The sequence below is a fragment of the Amblyomma americanum genome, chromosome 1 (assembly GCF_052857255.1).
Source record: "Amblyomma americanum isolate KBUSLIRL-KWMA chromosome 1, ASM5285725v1, whole genome shotgun sequence".
NCBI classification, from domain to species: Eukaryota; Metazoa; Arthropoda; class Arachnida; order Ixodida; family Ixodidae; genus Amblyomma; species Amblyomma americanum.
In genome coordinates, this window is record NC_135497.1 from 229501968 (window position 1) to 229527387 (window position 25420).

At 42.7% G+C, this 25420-nt stretch overlaps 2 protein-coding genes across 2 annotated transcripts in view; one reads left to right on the forward strand and one right to left on the reverse strand.

Annotated features, from left to right (window-relative positions):
* Positions 1-127: 127 nt before the first annotated feature.
* Positions 128-24722, reverse strand: LOC144114752 (S-formylglutathione hydrolase). The gene is made up of 8 exons (XM_077648691.1): positions 24585-24722; positions 23950-24160; positions 23745-23843; positions 18331-18455; positions 17726-17790; positions 14432-14651; positions 10305-10406; positions 128-271 (listed from the first exon to the last, which is right to left on the reverse strand). The coding sequence occupies exons 2-8, from the start codon at positions 24107-24109 to the stop codon at positions 197-199; spliced, it is 846 nt and encodes a 281-aa protein (XP_077504817.1). The 5' UTR covers positions 24110-24160; positions 24585-24722; the 3' UTR covers positions 128-196.
* The window catches only part of LOC144114751 (nuclear hormone receptor FTZ-F1 beta-like), a 97086-nt gene continuing 96375 nt past the window's right edge, over positions 24710-25420 (forward strand). The window contains exon 1 of the mRNA XM_077648689.1: positions 24710-25176. The gene's annotated coding sequence lies outside the window, so the exon portion shown is untranslated. The remainder of the gene's footprint in view (positions 25177-25420) is intronic.

The window sequence follows — 25420 nt, forward strand, 5'->3', positions numbered from 1 at the left end:
TCAAATATTTCCCATGTGCACGTAGATGGGCAGAAGTTTCAGCTTCAAAGCTGAAGTTCCCTTTAGTTTGGAAAGAGTGTTGGGCTACCTGTTTGCGCCCATTGAGTAACGAGAATGAATACACATCTAAAAATGAAAACTGCAGCTTTTTTTATGACATGCAGCACAAGTAAAGAAAGAACACCTGTCAGTCTCTTCATAAGGCTGTGGCATGGTGCCTGATGTGCTCTTCAATGAACGAAGCAATGAAGAAGTAGCTGTGATCATAACCCTGCAACAAAAAGATCCAAAAGCACAGTAAATTAATCAGCACAATGGAAATTGTATCTGGAAAAAGGGACCACTACAAGTAGGCCCTTCACTATATCTGCTGAAATAAAGCAACAGTTCTACTAGTACAACCAAAACAGCCACAAACATTGTGCATGTGGAACTTTTTGGCAGCGAATGCAGAAAATGAAGTGCAAACTACTGATTAGCAGTTTTGCAATGCACAATTAATGTGCTGTAAAGGTAATTAGTTTTCAGCTTCACGACATACTGTTGCCAACGAAATTTGCATGATGAGTACGGTGTTTCTACGAAAGCTCGATACATGCAACTCCACGCAAACTTTACTTTGAGCAAATTATGCATAAAACGTATGACAAGCAAGTACAACAGATATACACCAATCAAAAAGCAGAGTCTCGGTGCTTAACATGAAGAGCAGTAATGCACATTTAGGTTTGCATACAAAAAGGCAACCATTTATTTCCAAAATGAGTGCTTGACTTCCCAGCTGCACACAGTAGTACAAATGTAGCAGAGAAACGCTTGTTAATTGCTGCTAACTAGGCTGAGAAGTGCCCTGATACTAAAGTTCCATTTCAGGAAATGTCTCCAGAGTTTCCAAAAAGTGACAAAGCATCATTCAAATTGCAAGCTGCAGGAGGAGGAGGAGGGACTTTAATGAACAGGATTGCAAACTGCAGAACAGAAGCATAAAGACAAAGGCATTAAAACAGTGGTGCTACCAGGCCAAAGCCAAACATGATTACTGCTATACATAATTCCTCAAGTGTGGGCAAGACGTTTGTTGTTGAGTGTGTAGAGTTACATCAATCTGTGGCTGGTTGGTTAATATATGCACTTGCAGGATTCTTTGAGGAGGAGTATGAACAGCACTAGTTGCTCACTATAAATGAACACAAAAAGGGGAAAGACTGCGTTCTGTTCACAGGCAGCATTCGCCATTTACTCCAGCCTTATAGCAGAGACATGAACATGACTTCAAAGCCATTATATTAATTAGGGCAACATGCAAACTTACAACAATGATAAAATGAGGCATACGGTTCCAATGTGCGGGTGCCCACAGAAGTGTTCGGAACACAAAAGCTCAATTCACTGAAGTCGCACAGGTGTCTAGCAAGCTATGCTTTTGAAGTTCCCCGACTTTTTTCCACTTTTAATCTGACTATTTCAGTCGAAATTACCTGACAGCTGAAGACGCAGAAAAGCGTAATGTCCAATGATAATTGATAGTAGACGTAATCTAATCACAGCAAAAATACTATTTACTCAAACTGTGAACACCACAATGAAAACAAATTCGCTCTTCCTGTTTAGGCAATCTTATTTTCTCCAGCAGGAAGTCCAACTTCAAACTGTGCCTCAAGAAACAACTGTTCCTTCTTTTCCAGCTCTTTAATAAAAGTGGCTATCCTTTTCCTTTTCTTCCGTGCATGTGATGTTTCCAGTAGAGTCAAGCCCACTTATAACGACCGCAGTTACTACGAATGCTTGCTTATTACGAACGAGGGTGGTGGTACCATCAAAATGTGTATTAGGGCTGTGGCATCGTATCTCGGATACAACAAACAAATGTGGCCGCACAACTCGGTTACAGAAAATGAGGAGATCCTGTAAAATCGTTCACGAAGTCAGAAACTTTCTCTCGGGAGCAATGAGAGATCAACGCCTCCAGGCCTCCGTGACACCCCCTCTTCTCCTTTCTAAGAAAACAACAATGCGACCCCACAAAAAAAAAAAAGCAATGTATAGAATGCTGACAAAACTTTCTGACAGATGAAGCCATTAAAAACACATGCCTTAAAAGGCGGCGCCTAGCGCTGGTGAAAAGTGTAGAAAAGCTTCGTATTACCGTTCTTCTATGCACGAGCATGGATGTCAGTGAGGCGGGTGCCGTGCGTCCTCGAGAAGACTAACATGGCGCACTGCTGTGAAAGCTACGCTCTCATGCGCGCGACACAAGGGGCTGGGTGATGCGAGACTTTTGTTTTCGACAGGTGTGCCACTATTTAGAGGGGGTACCAGGATGACAGGTGACTCATTGGATGAGTTGCTTGAGAAAAAAAAACAAAAAAAAAACGGGAATGTCCTGTTTGTGCTTGATAACCGTGCACATCACCACATGCTGCCTTCTCCAAATGCAGTAACCACGCTCTTCTGCCACCAGACCTGCTCCCGACGTTTCCTATCGGCGCTATGTTACCAGTGCATACTGACAGTAATTGACTGACCAGGTGTCGACGTCCCAGTTCGGGTAACTGTGATCCCCGCTGTGGAATAAATTCGCGTGGGTGGCAATGACTGTGTAGTGATCAAGAATTGCTTCCGCAAGAGAGTTTATAATCCCATTAACAATACAGGACGTTGTAGAATACCCAAATTATTGGATTCATGTATAGATTTGTGGCAATGCGTCGTCGATGCGCAGCTAGACTGAACTGATGTTGCCGGTGATGACGCTGACATCGGAGAGCCATTCACTGACGAAAATATTAATACGTTATAACTACAAACACTGTCTGTTTGTCAAGAAAATGATGAAGACGATGATGAGGAGGCTGACTTACCACCAGCTTCCATGGAGGCTTCTGCCGCGATTATTTATATCGACTCCCTAAAGCTCCCTGCCACGGTGGTTCAGTCGTTAGGGTGCTTGGCTGCTGAGCCAGAATTCCCGGGTTCGAACCTGACCGCGGTGGCTGCGTTTTGATGGAGGCGAAACGCAAAAGGCGCCCGTGTGCTATGTGATGTCAGTGCATGTTAAAGATACCCAGGAGGTCGAAATTATTTGGAAGTCCTCCCCTACAGCACCCCTTTCTTCTTTTCCTCTCTCGCTTTATCCTTTCTCTTACGGTGCGGTTCAGGTGTCCACCGAGGTGAGACAGATACTTTGCCATTTCCTTTCCTCAAGAGCCAATTTTCAATTTTCCTCCCTGAAGCAGCTTGTGGTTAGCAGTGTGATAGGCGAGGGTTATGTGACTGCTCTGGAGACCTTGGAAAGCGCCGTAATAAGGTGTAGTTTGAGTAAACAGACACGCATAATGGACCTCCACAGTCTGGCTTTGTACTTTTTACTCTAACATGGGAAGTCCACTTACTACAAACTTCAGACATAAAGAACGCAATCCGGAAGACTGTCAGGTTCATTATAAGTGGGCTCGACTGTAAGTGTGTGCACATATAGCAGAATCCCATTAAGACAAATTCTCAGATAAGATGAACAATGCGAGACCATATGGTTAGTCTCGCATAGGATTCAATTTAAAAAAAAAAATCCACTTAAGACAAACTGTTTTGCGGGTGCTTCAAGACAGCACTCGCGGGGCATCCGCACATTAAGGAAAGAAAAACTATACAAAACGCTTCTACACAAGAAAGTGCACCCTCAAAAGATGTGCTTCTGCACACCTTCACACAAACGGGCGAGGAAGCTGCCTTGTGGAAGCGCGCTTTTTTGGGGAGGAAGCATTGCTGCCAGTATGGAAAAGGTAGCGCACCTTTGCACCTGCCTGTGCGCGGAGCAGACTTCACACAGCCAAATATCGGCACTGCGCATGTGTCACATACTGTGTATTGCCTCCAGCGGACTAAAAGCCACATAGGTGCGGAGTGCACCCACTCTTTGACTTGTAGCTTAAATTTCAACTGACACAGCATCGCAACAGCATTATCGCAGCATAGAAATGGCCAGTTAACAGCACCGCATGTGCATTACCCCCCGTGAATGGAAAGGTGCGTGGTGCACTTACCCATCTATGGAAGAGATAAAGAGGCGGTGGAATAATAAAACTTAGCTAATGCTGTTTCCAAGTACGATAATGTGAGCTTGTTTTATGCCCTTCATTCTTCAGCTCATTTCATGCAGCATAGACCTTTTGCAAAACTTTGCTGCAAGTCGTCAGCCTTCCTGCACAGCAAAAACCTCTTTACCGCGGACCCTAATAGGGGGAGAAGTTCGGTGCAGAGCTAAAGACTTCTATCCCATGCCTTACGCTGTGCACACACTGACTGACCAGCAGTACTCTGACTCAGCTGCCTTTCATCCTTCCTTTGTGACTGCAGTGGGGAGGGTCAATGCAATGGCTTGGGAGCTTAATTCCTTTAGCATGACAGCAACTAAGGGCAGAAGCATGCAGGAAAGGGGTGTGGCATTAACCTGACAATACAGTCGAGCCTCCTTGTAACGAACACGATCGTCGCACTGATCATGTACGTTGTATCCGAGGTTCGTAGTAATTGGACTTCCCACGATACAACCAAAAATACAAAATTGGACAGTGCAAGTCCGTTGGGAGCTTCTGCTTACTCAAATTGGGCCCTATTACAGTGCTTTCCGAGCAATTCTTAATGCACTCCGCAGACTGTTCTACCTAGGTGACCTTATCGTTCCACTGCAGGGGAGACAAAGATCCCAACTGGGACATCGGCACCTGGTCAGTCAATTGCTACCAGCATACGCTGGTGACGCGCCGGAAATAGGACACCTTGAGCACGTTAATTATGTCGATGTCAAGTGCCTGATGCAGTGAACAAATCCCCTGTCTTCCCATACCCCCTCTAAATTTACGGGCAGTAGCATACTCGTATAATATAAAAAAAAATCTCGCATCATTCAGGCCTTGGTGTTGTGCCTGTAGCGCATACGAGAATACGTCTTCCAAAGCGCCCCGCTAGTGTTCGCGATGACATACAGCAGCCACCGGTCGCTGCCGTCCATATTCATGCACAGAAGGATGGTACCGCAAACTTTACTGCGATCTCCACCAGGTGTCGCCTTTCAAGGAATGCATTTTTGACGGCTGCAGGAGCTAAAATGTTTCATGAAATTCCATACATCTTGTATTTTTTGCTTTTTTTTGGTAGTCTCTTCTTTTTTGCACAAAAGGAAAGGGGGGAAGGAGGGGGTTTAATGAAGGCTTGGAGGTGCTTGTCGCTCTCAGCTACTGCAAGAAACGGGGGTTTTGGATTTCAGGGTCGAGTTTACAGCGCCTCCTCGTTAGCTGTAACAGAACTGTGTAACAGTTGTTTGCTATATCTGAGACACAGTGCAACTGCCCTAATACACAATTTGACGGTAGCACCACCCTCATTTGTAATAAGCAAGCGTTCGTAATAAGCAAGCGTTCGTTATAAGTGGGCTCGACTATAGATGGTTTGAGCACTGCACCCTATTTCTGTCCCCGAAACTGGTTTGGCCACCATGGTGAAGGGTTCTGGGCTATGCAGAGAAGCTGCCTTCCAGTTCTGCAAAGGGTCCACAGTGCGATAAATGGTTTATTTGTTATTATCTGATTGTCTGCTTGCTGAAAGGTCATTTCATTCATTGTTTTCATGTAGCATATATTTGCACACACCTAAGGTGCTCATATATCTATTTGGGGAGCACTTCTGTTTAAAGGTGCTCTAAGGAGGAATCTGAACTCGTCTTTTTACCACGGGAACTCGATGTACAGTCTTGGCCACAACTATACAGCCTAATGGGTCTGCTTCTGAACCCTGTAGCATGGCTCCTCTTGCATACTCAGAGACCCTAATCTCATGACTGCGGGAGGAACTTAAGTCCTCAACTCTCCCGAGCTAAGGATTGTCAAATGTGTTTAAGAGTCCTGCTACATGGCTTGGAAGCAAACCCTTGGGCTATATATTTTTGACAAAGACTTTACACATTCCGAGCATTCTTAAAAACTTCGAATTATTGTCCTTTGCGGCTGATTTCCCCAATTTAAATCGGATTAAACATGCCAGCTCCTGTTGTTTCTTTTTAACTCAACGCTGAAGGTAATAAGAAGGTAACCAACGCTTGGAGTGCCTTTCAGCCAGTCCCGTGGCAGCTTGCCGCTCTGCCATCGGCGGAGTGATATGTAAATCAAAGAGTCTACGCACATTTTTACTTCCGTGGGCCTAATTTACAGCTATGTTGTCTACGACTGAAACTATTTATTCACAGAAACCTAAAAAAAAATAAAAGCGAAACCGAAACCGCCATGGGACTGGCTGAAAGGCACTCCACCGCCGGTTGATTCCTCCTACCTTCAGCGTAGAGTTTAAAAAAGGTGGGAGCCAGGACAGTTAAATCCGATTTAAATTAGGAAAACCGGCCGCACAGGACAATAATTTGAAGTTTCTAAGAATGCTCGGAGCTTGTAGATCGAGTTCCTGTGGTAAAAAGACGAGTTCAGATTCCTCTTTAGTGCACCTTTAAGATGACCTTCTGGTAACACGAACAAATTTTCACAGCCCCTTTAAGTTCTTAGAGGGTGTCTACTGAATCGTATTTGTGGCTTTTAAGCAGATAAGAGTAATAAAAACTGGCAGCAAACAGAATCACATATACAGATAGTTTAAAATGAAACGAAAAATGTGTCCATAAAACACAGCAATGAAAAGAAACAGATATCGCATGCTGCTCTTTTACCCACTCTCATCCTTTATCATATCCTTAACACCTATTATACGTCGCATAATGAGGGGGAGGGGGTATCATGCAGCACGGATAGAGAAAAAGGAAAAAGTCATGAAAAAAGTGAAAAGACATGATGGATTAGTGTTTGAACCACAAAGGGACTTCCTGAATGTTCTCATGAAACATGATAAGCTGCCAAACATGTTCTGCAAGTAGAGATGCTCTTCTTGTTGCAGTTCAGGCAAAAAAAAAGGTGTATTTCCTGCTAGCGGCTCATGTGGATAGACGACTCCTCACTGGAGGAGTGAGGTCAAATTTTCTGTTTGAGAGGCATGTCGTGGCGCATTGCTTCAGAGCACGAGATAAACAAGCTACCTTGAGCTACAATGCAAACGAGACCTTCAGCGAAACAACCCAGTCTATGCTCCCTTGCAACACCTTAAGGTACAGATCCAGTTGAGGAATTGCACCCTGAACACAGTGTTCTTGACAGGATACAGACCATTTAGAAATTGCTCATTGGTTTCTCTGCTGTGCAGGCCCGGACCATAATGGGCCCATAAATGCTGTTGCATTTCAGTCAGTGCAGTAATTCACTTTCTTTCATACCAACAGCGCTCAACTGAGTTGAGCTCTTGAGAAGCCATGCTTATAAATTTTCAAGCTGCTTTAATGGGTCATCAGAGTAATGGTCATATCATATGGTGTTTCGTGCTTTCACAACGGCAACAGAGAGGTTCGGTTTGAGAAATTTTAAGGAAATTTTACAAATGACGCTCTGTGTGCCTATAAAGGCATCATAAACTACTCTTTGTGCTGCCAGAGATACTCCTTTCAGGCTTTCAATAAGGTACCCTTTGTTCATAAAGGCGTCCCTTTCGACAGAAGCATTGCCATGGGCCAAACACAAGATGATTTTCACAAAAAATAGCAGCTTTTTGTGACCTTGTCAACATAGCGAAAACCACAAAGCAACTAGCCTGTGTTTGTTTTAGTTTATGCATGGCTGCCAAGATCGGTGTGGCCCAAAGAGCAATCTTTCCAGAACAACAAAGTTGGTACCACAGTATGGCAATGTGGTGCATCACGTTAGAAAGCCAAAACAGCATAAATTATCTACACTGCTGGTTGCAGGTATTTATGTGGAAAATCCTTTTAAATGTAACTGTTTCTTGACCTCCACTAACCCAGACTTAGTGAGGACTGTGGCAACCAGTACAGAACAAGCCAGCACATTCAGAAGGTACCCAGAATCTCGCACCTTATAGTACATGTCTAAAGCGAAATGATGTCATGCCACTGTGCACCAACCACATGCTAGGCACTCGTTGTATTGTTGCAATTCATGGCAGACCATTGTGTTAATTTCAGCCTGTCATTTTTCCCGATTTTTCACTGTGCACAAAATTTTCCTGACAATTCCGTGTTTTTTAGGTTTTCATGCCAATTTTCTTTGCACAGCTTCCGAACAATGACACTAAGAAAAAGAGGCAAATGATCACTGTGGCCAGACATGGGGAATGTCCAGTCTGGCTGTGCAAAACGATGGCTACTGAGAACATGTTAACATCAAACTTTATATGTGAACTCTGTATAGTAATGAGTACATGGCAAGCAAATGGTATGTCACGAATTTGCGACACTGGGCAGTACAGAGTTAATTTCCGTCGCCGTTTTCTAATGCTTCGCCCCACCGCAATTATGCACAGCGGAGAAACTCTAGCATCTGACCATGCATTTGTTTTTAGGCCCAGCCTGCTGGTCGCTGCAGTTTAGGATGCTTCGCCCCACAGCACTTGTGCAATGTGAGAAAGCCGCCTTGGCGGCTGACCACCACTGCGTTTGTTTGTGTCACCTTGAACAAACAGCGCGAACAAAGACGAGCACAAAAGACAAGAAAGCGAACGACACGGCGCTGAGTCACCTGTCACCTGTGTCACCTGTCTCCCGGCTCAGTCCCCTCGTATATCTTTGGTTACAGGCGCGAAAACACACAACACAAGGTAGTAAGACAGGACGGAGCACCACTCACAACTGTCACAAGTTGTGAGTGGCGTTCCGTCCTGTCTTACTACCTTGTGTTGTGTCTGTTTTCACGCCTGTAACTAACCAAAGATGTACAGTTACCAACTTGCCCAGCAAGACGTTCTTTTCCCCTCGTATGTTACAGCACCTCCTGTTGGTTGCTAATCATACCATGTGGCCAGAATTTGACAAAAATATGAATTTACTAACCAGAAAATTGTATTACCCGGGAGTATATTAACCAGAAAAAAGAAAACAGTAATTCTACAGGACATTTTTACTCCTCAAAATCTTGAACTTATGAATTGGGATGTATCAGTGGGGTTCTACTGTATTTACACGATACACGCCTGCACTGGAGCAATGTACACAAGTATGACAGCTCAAGCCGCTTGGCAGTTAGCATAATCAGCACTAGCCTGCAATGAATATCCATGCTGCATGGCATGTTTGCTAGAACTAAATATCAGAGCTTTACTCCACCAGCCCCAGCTGTACAAGGGTCCAAGCAGACATGTAATGTAAAGAAAAGCACGCAACTGTTTTTCACCATTCTGGATTAATAGCCACATGTCTGCACTTGCAGACTGCTAGAATACACTGTTTGAACACCAGAAGCTTAGTTTTGCACCTAAAAATAAACCTTACGATACAAAAGCTAGTTTCAAACAGAGCTATTAGGGTCAGCAAAGAGGATTTTGCAAAAAGCACTCTTCCATCTAGCAGACCCCATCCCGCACTGTTAACTATGGTTTAGGAAAATCTTCCAAATCACAAGGCTAGAGTACTACAATAGCTAATTATATACATGCCTATTTTTCCTTCTTATTTTACACTAAATCATAAGTAATTATCTGCAGCTCTAGGTCCTGCTGCTGAGTCATTAGGTCTATTTTTGTACGACAACAAAGTCATACAAAAATAAAAGAAGAGAAATAAACTGTAATGGCTTAAAGGATCCTTCACATGTGGTGATTTTCACCGAGATGCAGTGTGATTTCTGCTACTTTGCAACTGCAAGTGACAAACCCATTGCAGATGCCTTATGCCAGACATTGGTTCAGTATGGCACAAAGCTAGTGTGACTACCCTTGTGCCAAGTGATGGAAAACTTTGCAGTGGTGCATCACATAACAGTCACAGAGAAGTTTTGCACAGCCAGACTGGACATTCCCCATGTCTGGCCACAGCGATCATTTGCCTCTTTTTCTAAGTATATGCCAAGGCACAATGGACCCCTCTTTTGCCAAATGAAGTTGAATACTATGAAAATAGGCCCAGAATAAAAACACTTCTTTCTGCCTAAAACACCCATCACACTCATTTCTCAGAAAAAAAAAAAAGCAAACATAACAGCATAAAATTTTCACAGAAAGCCAGGAAGCCTTCAGAAGGAGGTTGCAGAAGTCTGGCACCTCTGCTAACAGCAAGTTGCACTGAGTAGTATAGACTGAAACTGTAATATATCCAATGCATGTGAAAGCACACACTAAAATTTGTACCGCAACATTTTTTCCCTCAAGGAATGGATGCGGGACAGCTTTAACATAAGACTACCACAACTTGCATGCATTTGCTTTACCTCTTGCATTCGTAGCGTGATGCCTGCACCATTCTTCTGTGCTGCCTCCAGAAAACGTTCTGGAAGGAGTTGCTGATCCTTTAGAAAATTATCCTCCTTGCCCTATTGAAGGAGAAGCGGGAAGGGTACATTTACACAATGCTGGCACACTTCATCATCCACAGCCAGTTTGTGAAGAAGTCAGTACACCGTAGTAGCAAGAGCCACCAACAATTCAGTACTCCTACATTCAAAAATCAAACAAGTACATATTGCAACCTATGTGCATGAAAACAGTTCAGCTGCCAGAAATTTTGCTCACAGATGTACTCAGTGGTTCATGTTGACAAATGAGTCGATAACCAACAGATGTACAGCAAGAGAATGCCACAGTACTGCCGGATGTAGCGAACACGAGTTTTACCAACTTTGCAAAAATATCGCAAAACATTTTTCAGGATTATAACTGGGCACTTCTCTGCCTCAATTATTGAAAGTAAAAAGGATCTGAAGTTACTTTTTCTACCTAAATTTAAAACTATTGAGAAGTGTAACTCGTATGCCTTTAATTAAATTTTTCGATGATAAAATAAAAAACAGGACAAATATTGAAAGCATAAAGGGACTTCTTATGAATGCAAGTACTGGTAACATGCATTTGACACTGCGTTCATCAAGGTGTGTTTACTGTGCATGTACGTGCTGGATATAACCGCGAGTGAGAGCACACTTTGCACAGCTGGATGGGACTCCTACAGGAATGCACGTGCCTTACCCCCTTTTCATAACCTGCTTCTCCTTACAACACTAAAAGTGCCAAAGCAAGGAGAGGAAGGCTTCAACGACAGCTACAATGCCTCTCCTTTCCTCATAGCTTCCTCCTTCCTGCTACACTAAGTGTGACTGAGCTTAGGTGCCTGAATGCTACCATGCGTTCCTTCTCATGACCTCCTCAAGTTAGTACACCCTTCTCACCGGTACGAGGCCATGTGTTAAGATTAGTAGTACTTTATTACTGCAAAAATACAAAAAGGAAGGAAAAGATGTTGCCAGCCATGGCAACTGTCAAGTAATATCTTAAACCCCCAACCTGCAGCCGGTGGAAATAAAGGGACAGAGAGGGGATAGCAAGGAGACAGAAAATCTTCCACTCCTATTGAAGTTCCAACAACTGCTTGCCACCAGTAAAGACAAAGATGTGTCAATAACCAAAAGTACTCTCAGCCTAATGCTCCTTTTAGCTGCAGACTAAAACATGACAAATTCAGGCAATTTTTAAAAATGTGTCGTTTGCAATTGAAAAAAAAAATGAAGCTGCAGTTGAAAAGAAGCAACATATTCCGCCATCTACCATCATGTATGCTTTTGGCAGAGAACATACTGAACCACTACAACAGTTTGCATCTTGAAGGAGTATAGACACCCAATTTTGGTGGCATGTTTTCTTCTCTACAATGATGCAGAAGACACTACTATGCATGAATCATCATGCAGTATTCACCTATGACCGCTAAAGAATTTATAATAGAATTTTTCTTCCATGCTGTTTCGGTTTTGACAGCTAAACAGTGGCTGTGACATCAAAGTGTGGTTATATGTAACGTGAGGCATGAAAAAACTGCGATATAATCGCTGCTTCATCGTTTTAATTCACTACAGTGTTGAAGCCAGTCTTCCTCAAGAGCAGAATGACAATGAATGTAGAAGCCCTGATTATATTGCAGTTTTTCATGCCTCACGTGACCTATAACCTCTCTTTAACATCACAATCATCGTTCCGACTGTTGAAACCGAAACTGAAACAGCATGTGAAAGAAATTCGATTACACATTATCAGCAGTCATAGCAGAATACCACATGGCTTCGTGTATAATAATGCTTAATGCCTCATTATAAAAAAAGAAAACAGACACCCAAAAGTTAGATGTCTATACTCCTTTAAATAGTCCAAAGGACCAGTTTTTTGCCATTTGCAGATTATGATGGCAACAGGAACAAACTTTTTGAATTTTTTTCAGGAATCGAAATTTATTTTTGGGCAAAAAAAAAGGTGGTTTTTGGAGACACAGTTTTCTTTTTATAAAACAGGCTGTGACATGTTTGAATTATCTGATTTTACTTACAAGCTGATCTAGACAAGGTTTTTGTCGTGATAAGTAGCATATATAGTAAGTCTGAACCGAGCAAAACGCTACCACATGCAGTTCGAGGGCCTCGATTCTGGCAGTCTTGATAATGTAGGTAGCATAAGAGGGTTCTTACACAGCTTCCGCCCTCACCATTCGATCACGTTCCTACATGGCACTCGCAGTAAAATACGTAGAACGTACTGCGTCCATCGCTATGGACGCGGGCTGAGCTGGTGAACACTCTCAAGGTACGGTTACACTACACATAAATACCCTTGAAAGGAGAAGATTGAACAGCCATCGCCATAGCTCAGGTTGTAGAGCACCGAACGTGAAATTCGAAGGTCGTTCGTTTGCATCCCACAGGCGGCATGTGGTTGTTTTTTCTTCTGCTTTCTAATCAATTATCTTCAAAAATAATTACCCTATTAAGCTCCCATTGATGAACACCACAAACTATCTTTAAAAAATACATCCCCTTATGCTCCTTGGTTTTGGTGACTGTTGGCTTCTGTTACAAAAAGAGACATATATTCATATGCCTAGACTGCAGTGGACCAACTACAGTCAAAAAGTTTGAGGGCTAGCTGCAGTGTAGAACTACTATGCTATGCACAAAATTTCCAAATTCATGCAAGGTATACACAGGAGCACTCATTTGCTTGAGAACAAGGTAACTAGTTTGTAGGCGAGATGTTAGCATAGGATCACTTGTCATCTTCTTGCATTTAAAACAGGCTTGGCAGCCTCAAGTTGAAGCTTGTGATACAACAGTTCCCCTAGGCAAGCTGCATGAACCAATGAGATCGTAGTGAAGATGAAAGGGGCCAATCTCCATGGATGATAAAACCTCTCACCATATTGTGACCCTGACCGCCCTCCCTTGTGGCTTATATGCGGTGGCTGACCGTGACATGCATGCCTTCACTTTGCAGATAACCCACCAAGAATGCAAATAATGAAAGGAAAGCAGCCAAGACAGGCCACGGAGGAGGCCAAAGCAGTGTTGGCAAGTTGTTTTCCGACCTCCTCCCAGCCTAAGGAGAATGTGGTGGGTTCCAGAAAGCCTGCAACCTTGGAGTCAGCTGATGCCCTGGCGCCAGCTGCATGCCATCGCTGACAACCCAATGACAAAGCCTAGAGGCATAGAGCCTGCTGCAACTCCCCAGACGGGTGGTTCAATGAGAAGGAGCACGTGAGATCTGTCGACTCAAGAAAAAAAAAAAAATCAACTCACCAAACTTTCCATCCTAATTTAATGCAAGATCGTTGCACTCCAGAGCATTTTTTGATTAGAGCAAAAAAGGCATAGGCCTGGACAACACTTCCTTTGTTTAGAGCAAGTGTCTTCTACATGCCCGTACTTAAAAACCATTACAACTCCATGGCCTAAATATCAACAAACAACTAACAGTCTCCCTTCGAACTCCTCGTTCTTATTCCTGTGGGAGGATCAGTCTACGGTTCAGAACCACAACAGGTCCTTTTCACATAAGGTGATGTAGTGCCAACAGCAAACAGCAACCTCATGGATACCATTTTCTGCAAAACGCTGGTGCCAACACACAAAAATAAGTCATAAAACTGCTACTATACACTTGCTGCATCACCTGCAATATTCTGCTGGCTGATTTGCCAAGTTGTTGGCAAACCTCAAAGCATGTTCACCGGTTCAGCTGCAACATGATGCACTTCACGGATGGCTCTTGACGACCTTGTACAATATGGTCCATGTGCTTGTGCTAATTAGACCTCTAAAAACCAATTACCCCACCTCACTAACAGATCAGTGCCCCACCTATACCTTGACTATGCTTGAAAAAATTGTGCACAGCAACTCAGGACTGTGGCCAACCCTTGAACTTTCGACACCTGTGGTGCAAAGATCCCTAAGAAGCCAAAACTGAGCACGTCTGCAGTTGCCTCGGAAAGCAAGTTCCTTGTTATGGACATTATATAAATGTTTCCTCAATAATCCATCAGCGGCAAAACACTGCATGCTCTTTAATGACATCCTACCTGGTCAATGAGGAACCACAGAGGTGGTCCTTTGTACTTCTGCACAAGGCAAGTGGCATCATATTCCTCCCAGGCTTTGTGGTCCTCGCCCAGGTAGTTTGAAAATGCCTTCTTGCCCCAAGGGCAGTCAATAGGGTTGCAGATAGGTGCAAATGCCGACACACTCTTGTACATGCCAGGATTCTTCAGTGCACAGATAAGAGCTCCATGACCACCCATGCTGCAAAAGCAAATTAACAAAATCAGTGTAGTGTTACCACAGCATTACTCTCGTTGACTGAATTATCAATTACTCTTCCCAGTGAATGTGCATACAAGGATGGTCGTACATTACAAATATTCAGGTTAACACATTACAAAGATACAGGCAGCATTTTTACTTATCACACTCCAGTTTCATATCGGGGCCTCCTTTCTACAGAAAGCATTTGTGGTAAAAAAAACAAAAAAACTACTGGTACTTGCATAAGGATGCATGGTGCAAATTGCAGATATTAAGTAGAGTGAAACCATAAGAAACCCAGTGTTTATGTGCCAGAATATACATCACAAAATTAATGCCCATTCAAGCATACCTACATTACAAAAAATAAGAATAAGTGTTACAGTATTCTCAGCATTTTTTAAAAAACTGCTCTGGTTTCGGTCATGAAAGTAGCTGCCAGAAAGCCAGTTGCAAACTATTCAACATCTTGTATCTAGTCAGATATAAGTTGGTTTATGTTTATGGGGATTTAATGTTCCAAAGTGACCCAGGCTATGAGTGACACTGTAGTGAAGGGCTCCGGAAATTTCGACCACCTGCGGTTCTTTCACGTGTACTCGCACCGCACAGTACACGGGCCTCTAGAATTTCGCCTCCATCGAAATTTGACTTCTATGGCCTGGATCGGACCTGCATGTTTCGGGTCAGCCGCCAAGCGCCATAACCACTGAGCCACCACAGAGGCTGATGGTGGAAAAGAACAGTAGTTATCGAAAAGAAGGGCGTGCATATACAAACCTGGCAGTGTGCAGGTAAGCTATCCCGGGAGCCACTGCCAAGTGAGTTGCGGTTCTCAAAAAGCCTCACATTCACACAATGCCCTGTCTGGCCGAAATACACTTTAGCACAGGACAACAGCAGTTCGTACAGAACACCCTTCCTACAAATGACTGCCACTGTCCGACGGAGTGATACACAGGCAACACGCCTATTTACTTTGACTTCATCAGCGCCAAAAAAGTACTTTACCATCGGTGAAAATTATAATCAAGGTCACTTCTCTAGGTCCCGCAGAAGGACACACAAACATGGTTAGAGGTAAACCAAAGTACAGGAGATGGCCAGTTGTACATAGTACTTGAGCTTTGTCACAACAAAAATGCTTGTCTACTTTAGATGCATGATGAACTAGTTTTCAAGCGTTGAAGTAGCCAGTGCAAAGAGGCCCGCTAGCTTTGGTAGTGTTGTACCGCAAGTATGAAACGGAGTACACTTTACCTCTACTGATACGCAGTCATGTGGGATGCACTGATAGCACAAGTTTCACTGCAGAATGCCGCTTTATCTAACTTTATGCAATTTTCTGTGCCAAATGAAAATTAGATTTCTTCACCACCTGGCATTACCAGTTAAAGGAAAGATTTTTTCATTTAAACCTTGATCTCCTAGACTGTTTTTTATCATTTGCAACTCCCTTTAATGAAGAAAATCTACATTTAAATGTACCACTGACACAAAATCTCACAAAGTGTATCAATAATGAATTCATATACTACAAATTCAGTTCTATGATAAGTGGCTGCAATTGCATGAAAGTTGTCAATGTAAAATACATGACATAATATTGTATATATTGAAACTGAATCACGTACCGCTATGACTACTACACAACTGCCCCCATTCCTTCCATTATCATACAGCATGTGGGCATTTTTTCATTTTGCCTATACTGAAACAAAGCTGACACGGCCGGGATTCCATTCCATTACTTTGGGCTCAGAAGGCGAACGTAAAAGCCACTGAACCTCCATGTTTTTCCAAATATAAAATGGTTTCACCGAAATAGATAAGGATGTGTACATTTTGCCTTCCTACGTCACCTCTAAGTGATGTGATCATAATTTTAAAAATTTTAAAACACGCTGTCGCACTGATGTTTTCTGCACCTCAATTTTTCCACACACATCCGCACTCAGGAAATAGGCTTCCCATTAGCATTAATGGATGTAAAACCTGTTCAGAGTTTCAATCTTTCTTACTGTTAAATTCCCCATAGCTCCGTATCACCCTGTTACCCTTTCTTTCGCCTGTTTCTTGGTCTATGCTCTGCCTGATGCGACAGTGAACTTTTCTTTTTAGTGCTCTGTGAATTTTTGAAATGCCCTGGCACTTGTTGGACTGCCGATGTTTCAGTGTTGGTTCATTAGTTTTTTTTTCATTTTTTGTCTGTTCATTTTTTTAATGCCTGAGCTTTCGTGTATATTTTATTTCAGTATTTGCTCATATTGTGGTTGTGCTGTACACAATGAGCCACCAAGGCAAGTCTTTAGTACACCTTTAAACCGACACTAAAGTGAATTTCTATTATGGCTACATACCGCAAAATGAGTTGCAGAATGCACTTTTCAACAATCCGGTTCTACTTGCAGAACTTTCATTTGTTTACAAGGTGCAAAAATAGCAAAGGTCCCTAGGAACACAATCAGTGCTTGCATGTGTTGGTCTTGTGATGTAATAACATGGTGCACGTCATCGTTATCCACCAGCCAACAATGTTACCTTAGACAGCAAAACCAGGTCAACTTGAACAGCTGGCCTCGATCACAATAAACAAAATTCATATCTTGCATATCAGTATTTTTAGTCTGATGTCATGGATGATGCTGTGAGTCGTGTTGAAAGCACAGGAAGCATTAGCAGCCTTATTAAAGGCAGTTTTCTTGAGAAAAATATCTAAATGCACAGTAAACACATAAATGAAACGTATGGAAACATAAGAAAGACTTTGAACTACCTTTTATAAAAGCAAATAGACTCCTCATGAAACTGCCTCTAGAGTCTATTTACGCCATAAAACTGGAGCACAGTTTCATAATGAAATTTCTTAGAAGCCTTGCACAATTTAAAAAGCAGTTTCACACAGCCAGCAAATTATCGAAATGCTGTTTACACGACCACTGCATGAAAGTAACTTGCAAAGAAGAGTACCAAAGTATGTCGAAAGTACAAGAGGCAACAAAACCATGTTCCTTCCGAAGAAGAAACAAGGACATAATCAAGCTAAACAGCATCTTGTAAGCGCAGCATACCTGTGTCCAAATATGCCTTGCCTGGTGGTGTCCACAGGAAAGTTTTTCTTGACTATGGCTGGCAGCTAATTTTGAGAGTGAGAAAAAAATAAAACAAAGGAGAAGGGGCAGTTAGCATTAAATCTACCACACTGCTGAATACTAATATATAATGACCAGAACCAAAAAGCTAAGAGTGCTGTGCCTACTTCTGCTATGCACATTGAAATGTTTCGGGTAAACCATTTCACATTCAAACTGCACTAGTCAGTACACAGCACTTAACATGGGGTCACTGATTAAATCTTGAAAGTGCAGTTTTCAGAAGAAATGGTATTCACTATTCTATTTAGACTGTTGGCTAGCTTACATTTAAAGTTCACAGCCACCTTGCAGAGAGACCTTCCTTCACAAGAAAATTTTATTATAATGTGCAAAAGCCTGTGCCATGCTTTCAACTTATTTTTGTTTCCACTTAAAATTTCTCAGACAATCATTTCAACGAGAAGATTAGTACTGCGAAAATATGAGAAAACTCATGAGCTTAGTGAAGAGTAAAGCATTACAGAAATGATGGCAGCCCTGTCGGATAGGGAATTGTAGAAAAAAAATGAAAAGAGGAGCACCTCTTTTGTAACATAGGAGTACATCTTGTAGTTCTCCTTCCATTTTCCTTGAGTAGCATCCACATAAAAGCCAGCACCAGTACCAAGATCATAACTGTCATCTTCTCCTTCAATGTTGCATCCACCTGGGAACAATTACTCTTTGAAAAAACACTCAACTGCAAGCACATCAAGTTTTGAATGAGCGCAGGCATTTAAATAAATACAACATTTTTACAGCACAATGGAAGCATGAAATAAATCCAATAAACTTGCACAAATTGATATAACAAATACATCAATAAAGGAGGCCACTTTTATGCCACTGTTTAAAGTTAGAAATCAACTGAAACACACTGCTAATCAACAATGCAATAAACAATCTCAGCAATACATGAGGACACTGCCACAGAACCCTACAAATCCCTCAGAATACTAATGCTTCAGTCGGATATACGTTTTGACCCTAACGGAATAATCGCCTTAATTGATTTCATGAAACTAACTTCATCAGCTGGTATGGATGAAATTAACGCAAAAGTTCTCAAGAATACTAAAAACGTTGAAGCCATTCTTCTTTGTCATATCTTCCAGCAATCACTCGATTCCGGTATTGTACCTCACGACTGGAAAGTGGGGAACATCATCCCAGCGCACAAGAAAGGCCCTCCATCGTCTAGTAGGAACTACCGTCCCATATCCCTCACTAGCGTTCCCTCTAAATTAATGGAACACGTAATTTACTCACACGTCATGACCTTCTTACAGGCTGTCAACTTTTTTCACCCTTCTCAACATGGATTCCTGCAAAACCTATCCTGCTCTACCCAACTGGCTCTATTTACTCACGATATCAGTTCTAGTATGGATACCAACGCACCCGTGGACGCTCTTTTTTTAGACTTTGAGAAAGCTTTCGACAAAGTTTCCTATCAAAGCCTCTTATTTAAACTTTCACGCCTAAACCTGAACCCACTAGTATATGATTGGCTCCGAAATTTTTTGACTAACCGCCAACAGTTTGTATGGGCTAACAATCATGCATCTTCCATCTCCCCTGTTACTTCAGGCGTGCCACAAGGCACGGTTTTAGGGCCTCCATTATTCCTAATTTACAATAACGGCCCCCAAAGTAATCCGTCTTCCACTGTTCGTTTGTTCTCAGATGACTGAGTCATTTACTGGAGCATCACTAATAACAGACTCTCTTACCATCTGCAATGTGACATAAAACTTGTGGAAGAGTGACCCACAATCTGGCTAATGTCCTTAAACGCTAATAAAACAACCCTAATATCATTTCATTGTCGTCAATCGTATCCTGCTCCTAACTACACCCTTCGCAGTTCCATGATATCCCACGCATCTTCATATAAATATTTAGGAATCAGCCTAGCACAGGATTTCTCTTGTACCAGCCACATAATGAACATAACCAACGAATCTAACAGTGTTCTTGGTTTTCTAAAACGTAACTTGCGTTTAGCACCTGCTTCCGTAAAACCGTCCGCCTGTTTAACTCTCGTCCATCCTAAACTTGAATATTCATGCTCAATCTGAGACCCCCACCAAATTAACCTAGCCAAAACCCTTGAGTCCATCCAGAGCTGTGTGGCAAGATTCGTATATTCCAATTATTCATATCATTCGAGCGTAACAGCATTTAAAACAAAAGCAAAAGCTAACCTGCCCAGCCTTGAATCCCGTTGGTAAATAACCAGACTTTGCCTTTTCCACAAGTGTTATCATTCCCCTTTGAGTCATTCCGTTATCATCCCTGCACATCGCCCATCACTTTAAATCAGTCATCCGAAAGCTGTTCATACACCTCGAGCATCCACTTCTGCGCATCTTAAATTATTCTTCGCCCAGAGCGCTAGAGACTGGAACAACCTGCCCTCTGAAGCTTTTATCTGTCCTGGCCTGGAATCCTTCAAATCATTCATCACCTGACCTAATTAAATGAAATGTTAGCCCACCCCTCATGCAATGCCCCTAGTGGGCCTTTGAGGTACTAATAAATAACTAAATAAATAAATAAGTAAATAAATAAATTCTTTTCCTTGGCAGATGATAACCTTGCTGCTCAGTTGATTTTATTTATTTATATTTATTTGTCTTTCTTCACGTGCACACCAACAGCAAGGCAGCCTACAAGAATGGTGCATGTTACAAGAATAGTGCTACAGTACACAAACAAAGGTAGATGACACAGTGGACATAGTTTGTAAAGGAAGGTAAAATGGAAATGACAATGCAAAAATAAAGTCATGTGCCGGTGATAAAACAAATATCAATGCACATGCGAGAAAAACCATAGCAAATAAGGTAAGAAAATATACCGGTCCGTACTCGGAGCTGTACAGACAGAGAAGTCTGTTGATGGGATTAGCATAGCCAGTGTGTCTAGGATAAAAAGCAGCGTGTGATCTCAAGCTTCTACGTGACAGCACTTGGATAAAAATGCAGATAGCAATTTCAGCACAATCAATGTTAACATGCAGATGAACGATGTGCCAACAGAAGTGTCAATGTTGTCATGCACAAGAGTGCACGCAGTGCACCACTAGGCTTGAATGCTCTGTAGGTGCACTTGAGTCAACGCCATTATGAATGCCAGAGTAGAAACCCTTGAGCAAATTGGTCCTTTCACTTTTGTATTTCAGCGTATCATTAACAACCACTTTCAGTAGCTTGAACCTGCACAAGCTAGAAATTGAAAAGCATGAAGCAGACGTGTTTTTCTCTCTCCTGTAGGCAATCATTATGAACACCTGTAACACCCTGCAGCTAGTTTACTAGCATAAAGAAAGCTCTATCACCAAAATACAAATACCTGCATACAAAAGCTGATGCTATATTACTAAAGGCAACAACATTGTATAATGAATTTTGGACACTTATTGTTAACAAGACACAAAAAAAAAGGATCTGAAGTTTTGTAGCTTATAAATTACCTTTACGAGATGTACGATGGCTCCAAGCAAAAGGAACATACAAAACATGGCTTTGCTAACATGATGAATGCATACTGAATGCAGTGTAATCTTTTTACCACATCTTTTCATAGCCCTTTGAACAAAACAACTTGGCCTCAAGATGTTAAAAAGAACCTCTGTCTACGAGCCTTTGAATGTAGCAAACCTGTTTCTGAACTCCATGACAGATGATAGCGTTTGGCCTGCAGTGCTCTGAAGACCAGTCAATGGGTGGCTGCTGACACCAGCCATGGTAGCACCTAGCCTTTGCTCCCTCTCAACTGCAAGTGCAGCTCCACTTGTAACGTTGGAGCTTCTACCAATTACCTCTTTCATTTCCTCCATGCCTAATGCATTTGTGGCCAAGTGTTCGTCTTGCTCGCTAATGCACATGTCAACAACCACGGTAGCAGAGTTGTTTGTTCCCATGGTTAATGCCTGGTTGTGTGTCAGCTGGTGTGAACTGGAGCTAAACATCTACTGCACCACAAAGAGAATTCGAGACAAAGTACTACTGGAAAGATGTCAACAACACCTCGCAAATGCTGATATACATTGGAGGAGTTAGCAGTGCAAAAAGGCTTCAGCCAAAGACAACTACATAGGCATTAATTAGGATTTGAAAGTGTTTTGTGTAATTGCTCTCCCACCTGTGCTGCTTTGCTGGATCAATGCCCACATTAACATACCTTTGTTTCATAATTTTAGGCAATAATTGTGAGCATGGAATATTGCTTGCACAAAGCAAACAGCAAAATGGCAACCAGTATCGGACCAATGGTTTTAATTATTCTATGTTTTTATTGCATGATAAATGCACAATCTCTAACACATGTGGATGCCAATCTTCATGCAGCTTCCCCAACCCATGCAGCTGCCTTTCTGGTGCTCTCAACTGCCTTCAACAAGTTTTGATGTTTGGTTTATCGGGGTTTAACGTCCCAAAGCGACTCAGGCTATGAGAGACGCCCAACAAGTTTTGACCAAAAGAACTACAGTCAAATGATAAGCTACAAGTAAAATGTATGACATACGGAAAGAAGGTTTAGGTTTATGTGAGTTTAACATTCCAAAGCAACTCAGGCTAAGAGGGACACCGTAGTGAAGGGCTCTGGAAATTTCGACCACCTGGGGATCTTTAACGTGGACTGACATGGCAAAGTCCATGGGTCTCTGGCAATTCACCTCCATTGAAAATAAGACCGTTGCAGCTGGGATCGAGCCCACATCTTTAGGGTCAGCAGCTGAGCGCCACAACCACTGAGCCACCACGGCAACATACGTACATACGTACATAAAGGATGTTTGGTACTAAGGAATCTGGAAGCTCTAAACTAGAAGCATTTCGCTTGTTTTTAAGTCCCTTTTTAGAGCAGAAAGTGCTCCCACTAGTAAATATTTTTTAGCATGAAGTAGGTCACATCCAATGATGAAGTGAATTCATTCAGCAAACACATGAAGTGACTGCTAATAATCAGTTAAGCTCACAACAGTTCTGTACACTAGCATAAAAGCACATTGAAAAGTTTCAACTGCCTTAGTATCTTCAGTTAACTCAGACATTTTTGTTTCTTAGTTTTCATATTCTTTCTTTGTAGCCCTCAATTTTGTGGCACACCTACAATGTGACACTCTGGACAAAAGGTTTGTAGGCCTCTGTTTCAGCTAATTAAGCTCCAATAACTGATCTGTGCTTGAACATTCAACCATTAGCAACATATGCGCACAAGGTTTGAAAGTGCAGAGGAATAAGATTGCTGAGAGGTAGACTACCTTCAATATTCAGTGCCAGTAAAATACTACATCTGTGAGTATATATTAGGGAAGGCAACAGTCACTGAAACAAAGGAAAGCATAAGGGATGTTGCACGTGCACTAATCAGCCCGACTGAGCCCTCTTCTTGAATAGGGGATCTATTTCTTTTTTATTTTTTGTCTGCAACATCATGTTAGGTATAAATTTAGTCAATACCAAATGCTTCGATAATGTCAGCAAAACATGCTTTTAAGCTGTTGCCTTTCACAATTCTGATCCAAAGATCACATAATACAGCAATCTAGGTGTCTTGTAAAAATGTTTAATCAGCTCATGTCTAGTGAAAATGTTTAATTGCCTGATTCTAACAGGCGTATACAATGATGTAAAAAAATAACATGCACGACATGTGCATTCATCGCATACATGACGTGTACTGCCTATGACGAACAGTATCGTGAACAAATTAAGAAACATAAGCAACCAAAATATTGTTGCACATCTCTGCTGCTGTGTTTTATAGTGCCCTGAGCAAATTTTCCACAAACACAAATGCATTGTAATAATAATGATGGCCACTGATGGGTCGTGACCGCCACAGATGGGTTGGCTATTGAATAAATGGCAACATGAGAAAAGCTTCACATAACGAGTTCCCATCGTAACCTTACGCACAAGTCAGGCTCGCAATAAAAACTTACGAGGGCTTGTGTCGGGGCAAACTATAGCGACAGACATCTCACTGGCGCACCTCTGCGCTCCAGCTTTCTGGATAAAATTCTGTTCCGTGCATGTCAGTCCTGCGATTGGAACGAAACAAGGTTAGCACACGTCCTAATAACATAAATCAGGCACAGACTCCGCTAGCAATGACTGCTACAAATGCAGAGACGACCAAATATTTACCAGAAAGCCAATAAAGGAGAGGCACGGCGGTAACCTCGGACTTGGGTGGTAGGTAGATGGCGAACTTCATCGAGCATTTCAGCGTTTCGCTAAAGTGGCTGTACACTTTTTGAAATCCGTTGAAACATTTGTTGCTGGACACCAGCGTAAGCGCCTCCATCCCTGAAGTTCAAAGCCGCACTCAACCCTTTCCCTCAGACTCCACCAAATGCTGTGAACAGAATGGAAACAGCCTAGCGTGAGCTCAACCAGCGCCAAGCCCCACAAAGCCCCTTCAGCTCCGATAAAAGCCGGAATTCGGCTGCTTGATCTATACCACGTGGCCTGTATGTATACTTGCAGCATAGAGTGCAAGTACAATGATTGACAACCTTTGTAGTGGCGTAACAAAGGCTGCCCTCTCTCCAAATCGATATGACAGTATTTTATAGGCAACATTCTTGTCATTTGCAGTACATAAAACGTTTATTTCGATAGCACAGACTAGCTCAGAATTATTTTTTTTTTAAACTTTTACTAAAAGTTGTGCTCAGCAAAATTTCAATCTGACGCTATTTATAGCCGTAGTTATGAACAGTAACGGATTGTGTAACTGGAACAACGGTTCAAGTGCTCGAGGTGAGACTTGTTCTTGCCTTTTCTTCTTGCAGCGCGTATTTTGCTCTTCGCCGGAAGGCTGAGACCGAGACAACTGAGAGGAAGAGGTCCCCACGATCCCCACCTTACACGCGCGCCACCGCGCGTACCTTGCGCTCAGTCGGCGCAGAGCGCAGCTTTCAGAACAGCAAGCAAAGCCGAGGCGGCAACGTCGGCCGAGAGAGCACAGTGGCCAAAGAGGTGGCTGGCCAAAAGCGCGTCGCGACACCTATGAACTGTATGACTAAGCTGGAACGGTGTGTTGCCTTGAGCGAGGGTGCATAACGCCGTGATCCTGTGGTAGTAGTGTGTTGCAATTTGGCGTTACACAAATTTATCGCTACCGGAGTGTGCTACGATGCCGTTGTGGGCTTTGTATGAAGCGCGGCTTTAGTAGACGGGGCATACCGATGCATTTGCTAGATCGGTTTCATCAAGCGTCCTGTGAGCTCGTGAATGTGGAGTTTTCGGTTTCGGAGAGAGCCAGCCGACATTCGCGTTAGGCCTAGTTGGCTGCTATGCAGACTGACAGAAGCAAGGAGTTACTGCTTCGCCGAGGGAGCCGCCGGACGCGAATCGTAATGGAAAAAGGTGAGTGCCTTTGTTTAGTTTTACCGCCGTCTCGACAGTGTGTTTTGGCGGGGCTAGTCTTCACAGCGAGCGATCGATATTGTTTGGGTCGTCCGCCGGAGCGCAAGGGTACTGACCCTGCCGAGCGAGTTTTTTGACGCTGGCTTTGCAGTTGCAGCTTTATAAAAAAACTCCACGTGCTTATTAAGTTCATTCGACAGTCCAGAGCGATCCGAAATACTGATTGTGAGCAACACCGAGCATG